The 13,169-nt window shown below is 44.8% G+C and overlaps 1 protein-coding gene and 1 pseudogene across 2 annotated transcripts in view; one reads left to right on the top strand and one right to left on the bottom strand.

Annotated features, from left to right (window-relative positions):
- Window positions 1-4,505: 4,505 nt before the first annotated feature.
- Window positions 4,506-13,169, bottom strand: part of CBFA2T2 (core-binding factor, runt domain, alpha subunit 2; translocated to, 2) — a 200,178-nt gene continuing 191,514 nt past the window's right edge. The window contains exons 8-9 of one of the 2 annotated variants that reach the window (XM_006881448.1): window positions 9,946-10,136; window positions 4,506-4,825 (exon numbers count right to left, since the gene is read on the bottom strand). In XM_006881448.1, the coding sequence (XP_006881510.1) occupies window positions 4,526-4,825; window positions 9,946-10,136 (491 nt within the window). In that variant the 3' untranslated portion in view covers window positions 4,506-4,525. The remainder of the gene's footprint in view (window positions 4,826-9,945; window positions 10,137-13,169) is intronic. The other variant, XM_006881447.1, reaches the window with a different exon arrangement.
- On the top strand, window positions 10,954-11,255 carry LOC102847255 (annotated as a pseudogene).

Raw genomic sequence — 13,169 nt, 5'->3', positions numbered from 1 at the left:
TAAAATCAACAGCTGATATGCTGGAGATAGATGACCAAGCTCGTGTGCAATACTGCCTATGAAAACTGGTTGGGAGGTCAGCTATGAGTCGGTTTGGACCTGATGGCACATAACAATAAAGAATAAGGGAGCTCTGATGGGCAAGAAATTGTACTGCAAACCGGAAAGCAGGAGGTTCTAATCCACTTGCCATTCCTTGGGAGAAAGATGGGCAATTCTCTCCTGTGTGACTTACAGTCTCTGAAAATATGCACGGCGAGTCAGCTATGAATTAGTTCCAAGTTGAAGGCAATGAGACAGAGGATATGAAACCTCTCAGTAAACCCACCTTTCTTCTCAGTTGTATTTCCGCTTTAGTCAGAAAAGGAATATAGGCCTTTTTATTGACTAAGTAGAACAAACTAAATACATATTTAACAGTTTGGGTTCATTTATACAGAACGTTAAATAAGTTATGCACAGAGTGAAAGTAACAAAAAGTTCCTTCAAATGACAAAAGCACAAAAACCAGATGAACGCATCCTGTGGGTGGTTTCACATTCATCAGCTCCCTTTAACTCCATGCTTGGAGGCCTATGTTTCTGTTTATTTACATTCTTGACTTTCTTTTATGGATGGAACTTTTGCAGCCTCATCAAAAACCTGGAAAGCCACAAAAGTGGACTGAAGACCTCTGAGGCCAAACAGCCCTTTCACCCACTCGCCTAATGCTTATTGCTGCTGCTTGGCCGACTCCACGTGGGGACGGGGCTGTCCCTAACAGACACTGGCACACTTGCCCTATTTGGTATAAGCATCAAGAGTGTACACGCGGCAGTTGTAGGCCTGAGCAGATGCAGCCTGCAGGGGGCGCTCTATGTCTGGCGCTCCATGGAAGGGCAAAGGGGTTTAGGCAAGTCCCACCCCTCATGCTTCCCAACCTTCTCCTGGCTCATGATAGAAAAGGTCACCTGCACCACTGTCTTTGGAAATGAGCATGTCAACGCACAAGGGGCAGAGTTAGCCAATGTTTTGGTTTCATAAGAACGAGCCACTCGGAGCTGGAAGGGCACCATTCAAGACTGCACCCACCCAGCACTCACCCCGATGTGGGCAGGATTTCTCTGAGCCAGTCACCCAGCTCATGCTGGAACAATGCAGGTCCCTCAGGATTTTCTTACATTTGGTTCAAACGTGCCATCATCTAGTTCTTTGTAAACAGCCAAAAAGAATCTTTAAGAGTGTTGGCTTGGTCCCCTGACCTGGGAGCATGGAGATTTGGTTTCTAGTACAGTTCCAAAACCTCCAAACTCTCTTTTATTTAAAGTGTTCAGCCATGAGCCTTTATGGAGTTTTCAGGACTACAACTGTCTTATCTGTGCTTCTGCTCTGGAGAACTTCCTACGACCGCTGTGCTGCTGAAACCGCAAGCCCACTTCACTCACTCTCTCTGCTGATGCCACTCAGAAGAGTGTCCATATCCTTTCACACCAGTTACGGAACCAGGGGCTCAAGACAGTTTTGGGACGGGGCAGTAGAAAGCCAAGTTAATTTTTTGGTCTGTTACCTGTGGATGCTCACAACCAGATGTGAGGAGTAACTGGCCCACATTGGCAAAGGAAATGGACTTTGCAGAGGGCAGCAGGTGCGCACAGTCAGGCACACGTGTGTGCTGTTGCCAGACTGCATCATTCATCTATTGGGCCCTGGGATGAATGGGAGACATTTATGACTCAACAATATCCTAGATAAGCCCCCACCCCCACCCCCACCATCAGGTTGCACAGCCAGGCCTGAGATCTTCTGGAACCTCAGTCCTAGAGTTCAGGAACCCTCCAAGGCGGAGTCTTCCCTCATTTTATGAGGTGGATTGCTTACTCCTGAACAGATACACTCACACAACTTCTCGAGGGTCACTGCTCTGCCATGGGGTGAGTTCATGCATGTTGTAGACCAGTGGGGGTTCCAAAGAACAATCAAAGATAGGGTGACCCTCCCCTTAAGTACCTCTCAGTAGATATAAAGGTAGTCCCTTTTTCTGGTCAACTTTTGGTCTTCTGAGTCCCTGGGTGGCACTGATGATTGAGAACCTGGGTATTAACCAAAAGGCTGGAAGTCTGAAAGGCCAGGGGATCTAGTTTTGAAAGCCACTGAAGCCCTGGGGAGCATAGTCCTATTCTACAACACTCAAGTATCATGAGTCAGAATCAACTCAATCCCACTCCCGTCTGTTTGGCTTTTTGGGCCTTCTCTGGTTCCTGCAACCATCTCTTATTTGGCAGAGGGTCATGATACCCGATCATACATTTCATCCTCCAGACATGATCCAACACTCAAGTGCTACATTTGCTTCTGATTCTTCGGATACCACTGATTAACCTATTTCCAGTACCACCCGCCCCAGGCCCTTTCTGACCTTTTTTAGTGTCTCCACCCCCAAATAAACCAAGCCTAGTCCTCTAAAGAGCCCAACTACATCATCATTAAAATAATTTTTCTTTTAAATCTAGCTGTAGGTGATTGAGGAGCTTGACCTTCCAGTCCCAGCTGGTAGCTGAGCTGGTGTTTGCAGACAGGAAGCCTGGGCACATCTCTGCTCCTCTGCTGTGTCCTCACTTGGCCAGGCTCCTCCCTTTCAGCCTGCAGAGAGCTAAAGAAACGGACTCTTAAATCTGAAAAGGAAATGAGCAGAATGAACATGCCCAGGTTTTCACACTGGCCTCTGGGTAACAAAGAATATTTCAATATTCTTTGAATATTTCAAAGACTCTGAAAATTAATGTCATTAGGAACATGTCCATAATAGTAGGCCATGACCTCCACATTAAAGCCAAACCTTTGCTGTGGAAGTGGACATTAAGCCCTAGTAAGCATTCTTTTTGTTGGTATTGGCTCTTTATTCCTAACCATTAAAAGCTGAGCTACCCTGACTTGTCTTGTGGCCACTGGAAATTTAAAAAACCTGCCGAGGTGTTTATCCAACTGTTGTTAACAATGAAGGGACAACAAGCCCAGGACAGACCTGATGCATATCAAGCGGCAAAGTCCTGCTTGGACTTACAGGCTTCATGACCTCTTCAAGGTGACCAGGCACGTGACACACCACATCTTGGCAGGCAGGTTGGAGGCTCCAAGGTAGAAAAGGGTAAGGGTCCTTGGGTTTCCAGCAAAACCTGACCCGGGAAGAAGTGTAAGTATGACAGGTCCAAACCTGTGAATAAGGGCCAGGATAGGTCAGACTTGGGGCAAGTTAATCAGTTGGAAACCCCTCTCATGAAGGATTGGTCAGATTCTCCTAAAATAGTTCTCACATTTTACAAAATTCTTCATAGTCAAAAGAAGGAAGATATCGAACTAGAGAAGGGAAACAAGAGATTGTATGCTTAATAGTAACCAATGTTGGTTGTTAAACTGATATAGTACATCTGACACAAAACTATTGAGGTCGGAAGAACTTTCAGATCCAGGAGGGCTGCTCAGATGTGATTAGGGCTTGGCGGTTAGAGCAAGTCCTACCACACACCACTGTGCAGCCTGTGGGGCAAGTGTAGCTCAACAGGTGCTAACTAGAGACCATGCGAGCCATCCAGTGACCTGGACATGCACCATCTGAGATTAAAGGACACAGAGGAGACGACTGTGCAAACAGTCAAGCGCTGACAAAGGCTCTGTATTTCCAATAGGTGATCCATTCAATAATTTGATGATACTATTTTGGCCAACATGCTCAGAGAAAACAGACTGTCCACAACTGAGTCTTATTCTCTCTCAGACCAATCCATGCGCTGGAAACGATTTTCTGCACAAGCAAAATCAAATGAGAAAACCAATGGTCTTAAACAAAAGTAGCCAGCTAGGCTGGGAGATCTTGTCCAAAATGGTCTGTGATGCTTGGAGGAAGTTTGTTTTACTAAAGGTGATTTTATTTGGAAATAATGACTTCTTGCCCATTGTTTCTGAGTCTTTTCTGAACAGCAGGGCTGAGGAGGAGGGAGTCCTGAGTGACGCTTTTTGCCGCCTGCCCAAGTCCCTGGGCGCCATCAGCGTCATCTGCTGAGGGTGGAAATGGGGCTCAAGGAAGAGTTGAGGTGGGAGGGGTTCCTCCGTGTTGGGGACACTGGTCCAGGCCCAGTGAAGAAAGGTGATGGAGTGGAAGACAGTGCATGGGACAGAGTTGCTCCAGCTGGGCCAGGCAGATTGTTGTGCAAGAGCAGGGAAGGGAAAGGAGGGAGCTGGTGGTCTACACTGCAGAGGGGCCAGGGAGGCCAGCTTCAGCTGAGAAAACGAACCAGGAAAGCCGCAGGGGAGGTGGCTTAAACTAGCTCCTGTGTGCAGAGAGAATGGCACTCTAGCCCCACCAAGATAAACATGGCTGATGGGGACTGGGGCAAGTGCCCAGAGAGGCTTACACTTTTCCTGCCTCTAGTTCATTTTTTGCTGATGACCCAATGGCTACTTGTACTGGTTCCAACCACACCCCACACTGACACCTTGGTACAGAGTAAGTGTTTAGATGAGCTGAGTGGTCATCAGTGGAGTTCAGGGCTCAGAGCCCATTGGTATCGATGGCTGTCACGGAGGCAGGAGTTGAGGAGCGTGAGGTGGTTGCCGAAGTCTTATCCAGTGCTGGGCTTGGCACGCTGCAGTCAGCTGACCTGGCTGAGGAGCCCCTCCCTCCAGGAAGCAGTGGCCGGCTCTGGCTGTGTGGACTCTGGCCATGCAGGTTCTGACCACAGAGGCGATGGTGTCGCTCCCAGTCCTTGTGCTGACAGAAAGAGCCACAGTACCGCGCAATGTTGCAGCCACTGCACGTCTCGCTGGCTTTGCGGCCACAGTTCCAGCAGTTCTGTAAGACACAGGCATCAACTGTTAGTGGCTGTGGGGGCCCTGGAAAGAGTCTTGCCATCACCAGGAGAATAAAGGGGTGCATGGGAAGTGCATAGGCTTTGGAGTTACACATCTCTGTGGCTAAGCCCTGCCGATGTGGCCACAGCACATACACACACAGCCCTTACCTGCTCCTGGGACAATGACACAGTGAGATGAGCAGATGCACGAAAAGATACCTTGCATGGAACCAGCACTCAGTGGGTGGCAGTCCCCAACTCATTTTCTGGATGCAAGCTTTAACTTGTACCCCACCGCAACCAAACTTTTTTGTCTTGTTGGCCCACAAGGGTCCATGCAGCTCTCTGTTCTAAGACCACACAGTCACCCACGTATTTATAAAGAAATGTGCTCTCTAAGGTAGGTTAAAAAAACTAGAAAAAGAACTGTGTTCTCTCCTGCTGTTCCCAGGGAAGAACTGTCAATATTTTAAGTGACAATACCTGATCAAAGAGCTCAGAACTGATTCCTCATGGTTTAGTTACGGCCAAGGCAGTGAACTGGAACAGACTCAAATTTATAAAATGAGGGAACTGGAATAACTGGAATGGCAAAAATTACGGGCTGAAGTTACAGCACACTGCTCAGAGGCAGTCACCCTGTGTGGGGTCACCCTCCCGTGTCCTGCTGGTCATCGTGCATCAGGCTCCTGAAAGGGCTCACCAGACCTCTTCCGAGTCTCTTGCCCAAGGCTGTGACTTGTACTTCTCTCTTTCTGGTTACTGCTCTGAACCACTTATATTTTAAACACGCAGGTTTGTTCTGGTTTTGTATTGTTGGCCATCACTGAACCAATCTGAAGCACTGCTTTTATCTAAGCTTTTTAAAAGGGAATATGGCAATGACTGATCTTGAGCACAGCAGAGACGTGAGGCTAAGGGGGGTCACTCTGCAGGAGTGGACTCTACGGCATCTAATAACAGCAACAAAGGACAGTAACGGATCTTTTAAAAAAGTCACCTGCCTGGGAGCTAGGACAGACAGGAGTGGGGCAGCTGTGCTTCTGCTTCCTCTGCCCATTTTCCTTTTAATGTTGTGACTAAATCAGAGACGTGCTGAGGATCATAGGATATTTTCTGGCTTGTATACAGCGCCAGCTGCAGTATTTCAAACTCCATGGATCTAGGTTAGGGAGTTTTCTTACCATCTCTCCTTCCTTGAAGGAGGATTGGCAATGTTGGAGTTTAGCAGAAACCATGAGGGGGAAGAAGAGAGCACCAGATGGGAATGCACTCATTCCTACCATGGAAGAGAGAAGCCAAGTGAGGCTCGGTCTGAGTGGGAAACAGCAAGCATGAAGCAGTCACACTGAACAGATGACTATACTTTTCTCTCAATCAAGCAGGAAAGAAGAAAAACAGTTATAATGTTCTAAAAGAAGGCAGCCACCAGAAGCTTTCTCAGGCACCAGGTAACAGGAAGGCTTCTTTGGGTACCGGCTGACCTGCCTCCTCACTTATCAATCTAAAATGGTCACAGCCATGCACTGGGGCTAAGTTTCTAATCCCACCAAGAAAGAAAAATCATCACTGAAATCAGGACACTTTTCTTGACTCTAAAACAGGCAAGGAACCTTGAGGACATTAGTCCACTTTTTGTACTGTATAGATGGAAAAAAACCAAAGGCCCAAAGGGCAGGAACTTCTTGAAGGTTGTAAGATGATTATGTGGCAATGCCACCTAAGTATGGAAGTAATACCCTCTGACACTATGACAGGCAACAGAAATATTCAGTGTCAATAAGCATGGAAAAGATTACAGATTCCCTTCTAATGCAACAGGAATTCTCAGTGAATACACTTGAGGAAACTGGTAAAACTTGCCAACGCCATCACAGGACCAAAATAAAAGGCAGAAGGAATCTTAAGTTACATTTATAGATCTGCAAGCAAACTGCACTCCAGAGAATTTCCTTCTTTGGAGTCTGACAGGCTGACTTTAAACAATGCTTTGGCAGAAGATTATTGCTTGTGAGGAAGAATTCAGCTGTTGTCTACATGGGGCAGTGGGTTATAAGAGGGCAAGGAGCCTACTACCAACTGACTAAAAGGGCCTCAAATCTCAATTCCCTCTGCAAAGTCTGCGTGAACATCTCAGAACAAGGTCAGAGTAGAAAACTGCTATTACTATTATTTTTAAAGATAGTAATATTTAATGATTTATATATGTAATTTAAAAAAACCGAAAAAACCAAACTGTCTCTCATAGGGACAGGAACAGAAATGCAAGAACAATATGGTTAGTGTCAGAAAAGCCAAGGGCGAAAGGGGCAGTTTTATGTTCTTTCTTGTTACCTTTTCCATGACTTAGCGCTGAGGCTCTTTGCCAAGACATAAAACAAAAGCCTTATTGTTGTAGTCACCCTTCCAACAAGCATTCCTCAAAACTGGAGCAACATATTTGGCTAAACAGTGCTCTCTAGTTAACAGGGGAAGGTTATAAACCTTCCGAGTTATTGACCTTGGCAAGAGAAATCTGTGATCCCCGAATGTCCTCTTGTCAAGCAGAGTGTGGCCAGGACTACCTGAAGCAGAACTGCCTGGGGCTTGCCAAAATCTTGGGGCCCAGTGGGAGTTCCCTGATCTTACTGTAAAAGTGACCCACAGGAGAAAAGACAAAAAGCACCAGCAGTCCAGTGTCTGCCAGGGAATAACTAGTAGTCTATTGCCTGCCAGGAAATCCAGGCTAGAAACAACAAAGTCCTGGTGGGGCTAATGTGACCTCTCTCTCCATCCCTACACTACTAAATATCATAAGGGAGGGAGATGACTGAGTCTGGCCATGAAGAAGCTTTGACAGTTTACATGCTAATTAACAACACGGTAACAGAAATATTTCCATCTGTATTCGGCACTGTAGTTTCAAAGCACTTCTACCACTATAATCGAGTTTTCTGCATAGTTAACTATGAGCTGCATTCACTGAACCGTGAAGAAATTGGACTGGCGAGGGCACCTTCCCCTCTATAACCTCCTTTTCACAAGATGAACAAGAGACTTCAGCATACTTTCTGGACTTCGAAGCCTAGGCCCTGCCATTCCTGCTGTTTCGGGGCAGAGGTTTGCTTGCATGGGTACTGAGGTAATCTTCACCTGCAGGCCATTCTGCTTTTTTTGAAGTTCCAGATTGCTTAAAAGTCAGGACTTATATCCTCACAGTCAAGCTCTAGAGTTCATGTTTTTAAGCGCTACACTTCTCTGGAAACAGAAAAACAGCCTGAAAAACTGACCACAGAGGTGAATGCACACACTGAAGTAGATGGCTACAGATACCAAATTAGATCTAGACACCAGCATCAGAAATACACTGCTGTTCAAAACAAAGTAGAAATGGGAAAAGGCAGGAACTAAAGGAACTATTTTCTCACAATTCTGTCTTTGTTACTCCTGCTTTCTTTTTCCAATTTTACTTTAAACTCTTTGCTATTAAGTCAGAACCAACACACAGTTGAACCTCTAGCACGTTTTAGGAGGCTATAAATCACACTGTCCATCTTTCTTCTGTGGAGGTGCTGGTGGATTCGAAACCCCAGAGGCATCGCCTTTGGGCTGGCAGTGCAACTCCCTACAGACCTATGCCACCAGAATTTTGACAGTGGAATGATAGTGTTCACTACAGAAGAATAGCTAGCCCAGAGTTTAGGGCAGCTGTGCCTGATCTGCCATTACAGTTGATAAACAAGTATTCTATTGGTAACTATAGGATCTTGCCTTTCCTGACTCAGCACTGTGAGTTTATGGACTTTCTAGGAAGGAGTGTGGCATCAGGATTGGAGGAAGACTCATCAACAACCTGTGTTATACAGATGATACAACCTTGCTTTTTGAAACTGAGAAGGACCTGAAGCATTTGCTGCACAAGGTCAAACACTATTGTCTTCAATATGGATTGAAGCTTAACGTCAAGAAGACAAAGATTCTCACCACTGGGCCAACTGGCAGCACCATGATGGATGGAGAAGAGATTGAGGTTGTTAGCAAATACAGCTCACTTGGCTCCACAGTCAACATTCTTGGTACCAGCAGCCAGAAAATCAAAAGATGAATTGCATTGGGGAAAACCACTGTCAGGGACCTCACACCAAAGTGCTAATGAGCAATGATGTCAGTCTAGAGACTAACACGGTCTTCACAGTTACTTGCTGTGCATCAGAGAGCTGGACAATGACTAAAAATAACAGAAAAGAACTGATGCTTTTGAGTTGTGGTACTGGGGGAAGAATATTGAACATAATGTGGACTACCAGGAGAAAAAAACTAGGTCTGTCTTGGAGAGGGTGAAACCAAGTTTCTCCCTGGAGGCAAGGATTTTGAAGCTCTGTCTCACATACTTTAGGCACATGGTCAGGAAGGATCAGTCCTTGGAGAAGGATAACGTGATTGGAAGGGTGGAGGGAGAGTGCAGGAGACAAAGACCCCAGGTGAGATGGATTACATGGTGACTGGGGCGACGGGGTTAGGTGTGTTGGAGTCAGTAAGGCTGGCTCAGGATAGGGCAGGGTTCAGAACTGTTGTACAAAGCATTGCTGTGAGTTGCGGACAACTCAATCACACATAACAACGTAACAAGAACATATTCCTGGAGCCAGTTTCCTCATTTGCAAATTAGGGAATCAGCAGAACCCTGATTACAAAATCATTCTGAGGATCAAAAATGCATTATACACACTTTGCTCTGTGCGTCTGACAGATAATAAGCCCACTCAGTCAATAGACTCATTGCTATCATGCATTGACACACACTGTCTCTGGGATGAGGTTTCAGAATTTAAACCAATTAATGAGAAAACTCTAAGATACTTTAAGATATTAGTGTGCAAAAGAGACCTAGAAACGAGAATGCAATTAGTGAGAATGTTGATAATACTGTGGAAAAAATTTAATATCAGAGAGCAATTTGTGTAGAAATTGTCAGGTGACAATCAAATGGCTATATAAATTTAACAAATAAAATAGCTAAAAAAGTAAAACAAAAGAGGTATAAAACTCTCTGATATGCGATAAAAACTGTACTTGTGGAGTTTAAGAACTGATCACGTCTTCCAGCCCATCCTGGACACTGAAGCCTAACAGCTCTGACCTCCGTTGACTCCTCTTGCTCGTTGATGACCAGGAAGGCATCCTCAGCAGCCTGCCGTTTGACATCCGCGATGGTCTGCTCCATTCGTGCTCTTTCTGTGGCAATCACTTCAAAGGCTTTCTGTTCTGCCTCAGCCACAGCTTTCTGAACTTCTGACATGGCCTGGATTTTCACCTTATTCACAGCTTCTTCTAGAAGAAAGTGACAATATAATCAACTGGCCGAGAAATCTTCTCCCTCCCACTCTAATTTCTACAAAGGAACAGAGCTGAGGGATAAGGGAAAACATAGGGACAAACACAGAATATATGCATTCATTCTGATCTGTGTATCTGCTTGTCCAAACATGTAATCATTTGGTGGGTATGTGTACGGAGATGAGTGGATACAACTGCGTGACAAAGATATTGTGCATAGTCATAACATGATGACTGAGGATAAAGGTGGCTTAGACACTCAGATTTACGTCAGTGGTATAGATGAGTGCTCCATGGGAATGAGTCCTACATAACATGCTAAGGAATTTGACCTCTTCCCACCCCCAAAACCAGAACTTCCTGAAGGGAAGAACCTGAATTAAAGCAGAAGCCAGAGCTACTGTGAACAACGCTACAATGAAAACTTTTATATAAGCATCCTAGTCCCTGCTAGGGGTAAGAAGCTGCACAATTCAAAGGTATGAGGTTCAAATCCACCAGTTGCTTCATAGGAGAAAGATGTGCAATCTCCTCTTGTGTAATTATGTCTGAAAACTATGTGAAGCTTCCAACTTAATGATACATAACAACAACAATAATATCATTAAGGAGAGAATTTGCTGGATCATATGCTAACATTTTAGGAAATGCCACACAATCTTCCACTGCAGCTGTAGAATTTTACATTCCTAGCAGAAAATGAAGCTTTGAAGGGCAGGTTGTGGGCCACCAGAGGCCGCAGCTCCCCACAGCCAGCCACACACCCACCGCCACTCGAAGCCACAGCCACTGTGCTCTGGTCTGCTGCAAAATGGCAAAAGTCACTAGCCCCACAGAGACCGAGCAGTGCACTGAGTCCCTGACTGCCGTGTTTCAGAGGTACACTGGGCAGGACGGAAACAGCCTTACCCTCTCCAAAATGGAGATCCTGAAATTCATGAATACAGAACTGGCGGCCTTCACAAAGATCAGAAGGACCCTGGCGTCCTTGACCGCATGATGAAGAAACTGGACCTCAACGCTGATGGGAAGCTAGATTTCCAAGAATTTCTTAATCTTATTGGGGGCACTGCTCTGGCCTGCCATGACTCTTTCATGAAGCATGTTCACTAGCAAACCTGAAGCACCATTGCAACTGGCCAACAAGCTCAGCCCCTTCCCTCCAAGACCCACCGACCCCATGACTGTGACCACAGCCCACACACACCCTGATCTAGCCCACCCACTACCCCATTCAGGCCACCCCTGCTGGGACTAATAAGTATTCTGTTTTTTTAAAAACAAAACAAACAAAAACAAAAGAAAAAGCTTCAAATTTCTGCACCTGGTGTTTGTTTTTTTTTTTTCTTGGTTTAAAACCTTTTGTTAAAAAATTATTTTAAACAAGAGAGTAAGAAGAGAGTCTTACTGTGGTTTTGATTTGGATTTTCCTCGAAAGCACATTATTTATCCTCTCAATTTAAAGCTAAATCAACTGAAAACCATACTTTGGGTTAACTTGTTTGCTGGCATTGTAGTAAAGGCTTTAGACTAGCTGCCCCACATTTATCAAAGGTTCCTCCCCAACCAAAGCCACCCATTTCAACACAAGTTTCCGAGGTCATAAATTGTTAATGGGAAGAGACTTTCCATCTTTTTCTCAATGGGCCTCTGGTGAACCTGAAGTGCTAGAGATACTGGCCACTGAGTTAGCAGTGCAACTTACTAGGGACTAAGACAATAGAGTATCCATGGACACCCAGTGGGTTTGGTTTGTCTATTGTTTACTGGGAACATGTGACCATGTTCTATATGAACTTTTTTTTTTTGTCCTGGAGTGATTTTATTTTATTTTAACTTCTCATCAACTTGGTCTTTTAAAACTGCATCAGAAAACTTGGTATTAAAGACTACGATGGGTGTTAATTTATGAGGATTGCTTTACTTGAACTTTCCTAGATTACTAGACAGGAATAAGAGTCTGCAATACATTTAGCATTTCTCTTTCTGATAGCATACTATATATATTCAGGTTTTTGTCTAACTAATTATTATGGTCTTGATATACCTGAAAGGGTCTTTATAAATTATAGGTAGATTATATTGTTGTTATGTGCCGTTGAGTTGCCTGTGACTCATAGTGACCCTTTGCACAACAGCCCTAAACCTTGCTCTATCCTATGCCAATCTCATTGTTTCTGACACACCTACCTCCTTACCCCAGTCACTGAGTCAATCCATCTCATCTAGAGACTTCCCCTCCTGTGCTGTCCCTCTACCCTCCCAAGCATGATATCCCTCTCCAAGGACTGGTCCCTCCTTGCAACATGTCCAAATTATGTCAGATGAAGCTTCAGAATCCTTTCCTCCAAGGAGCAGCCTGGCTTCACCCTCTCCAGGATGAACTTGTTTGTTCTCCTAGCATTCCATGTTATATTCAATACTCTTCTCCAGCACCACAGCTCAAAGGCATCAATTCTTCTATCACCCCTAGTCATTGTCCAGCTCTCTGATTTGCAAGTGATTGAAAAGACCATGGCCTGTATCAGGAGCACCTTAGTACTAGAATGACTCGTTGCTCTTCAATACTTTTAGAGAGGTCTGAGAGCAGACTTTCCTAATGCAGTAAGTCTTTTATATTCCAGGGATGCTGGTTCCAAGAGTGTTAACTGTGGAGCCAAGCAAACTAAAGCTGTTATTAATCTCAGTCTCTTCACCATTTATCATGATGCTGCCAATTAGACTAAGATAATGACATTATTCTTATAAAAAACTCAAGCAGACTCAATTAACTAGGATTCTCCCCATTAAAACAGATAAAAACCTCCATTGTTGTCAAGTTAGAATAATCTAAATAACTATAAATGTAAATTATATGACTTTGAGTCTATCCCACCTGAATTTCAGAACCATCTCAGGAACAGGTTTGAGGCTTTGAACACTAATGAGCGAAGGCCAGATGAGTTGTGGGAGGATATCAAGGGTATCATCCAGGAAGAGTGCAAACGGTCATTGCAAAGACAGAAGAGGAAGTGAAGACCAAAATGG

The sequence above is a fragment of the Elephantulus edwardii genome, unplaced genomic scaffold (assembly GCF_000299155.1).
Source record: "Elephantulus edwardii isolate Elephantulus edwardi_28Jun2011 unplaced genomic scaffold, EleEdw1.0 scaffold00015, whole genome shotgun sequence".
Taxonomy (NCBI): domain Eukaryota; kingdom Metazoa; phylum Chordata; class Mammalia; order Macroscelidea; family Macroscelididae; genus Elephantulus; species Elephantulus edwardii.
This window is presented reverse-complemented; position numbering and strand designations above follow the sequence as displayed.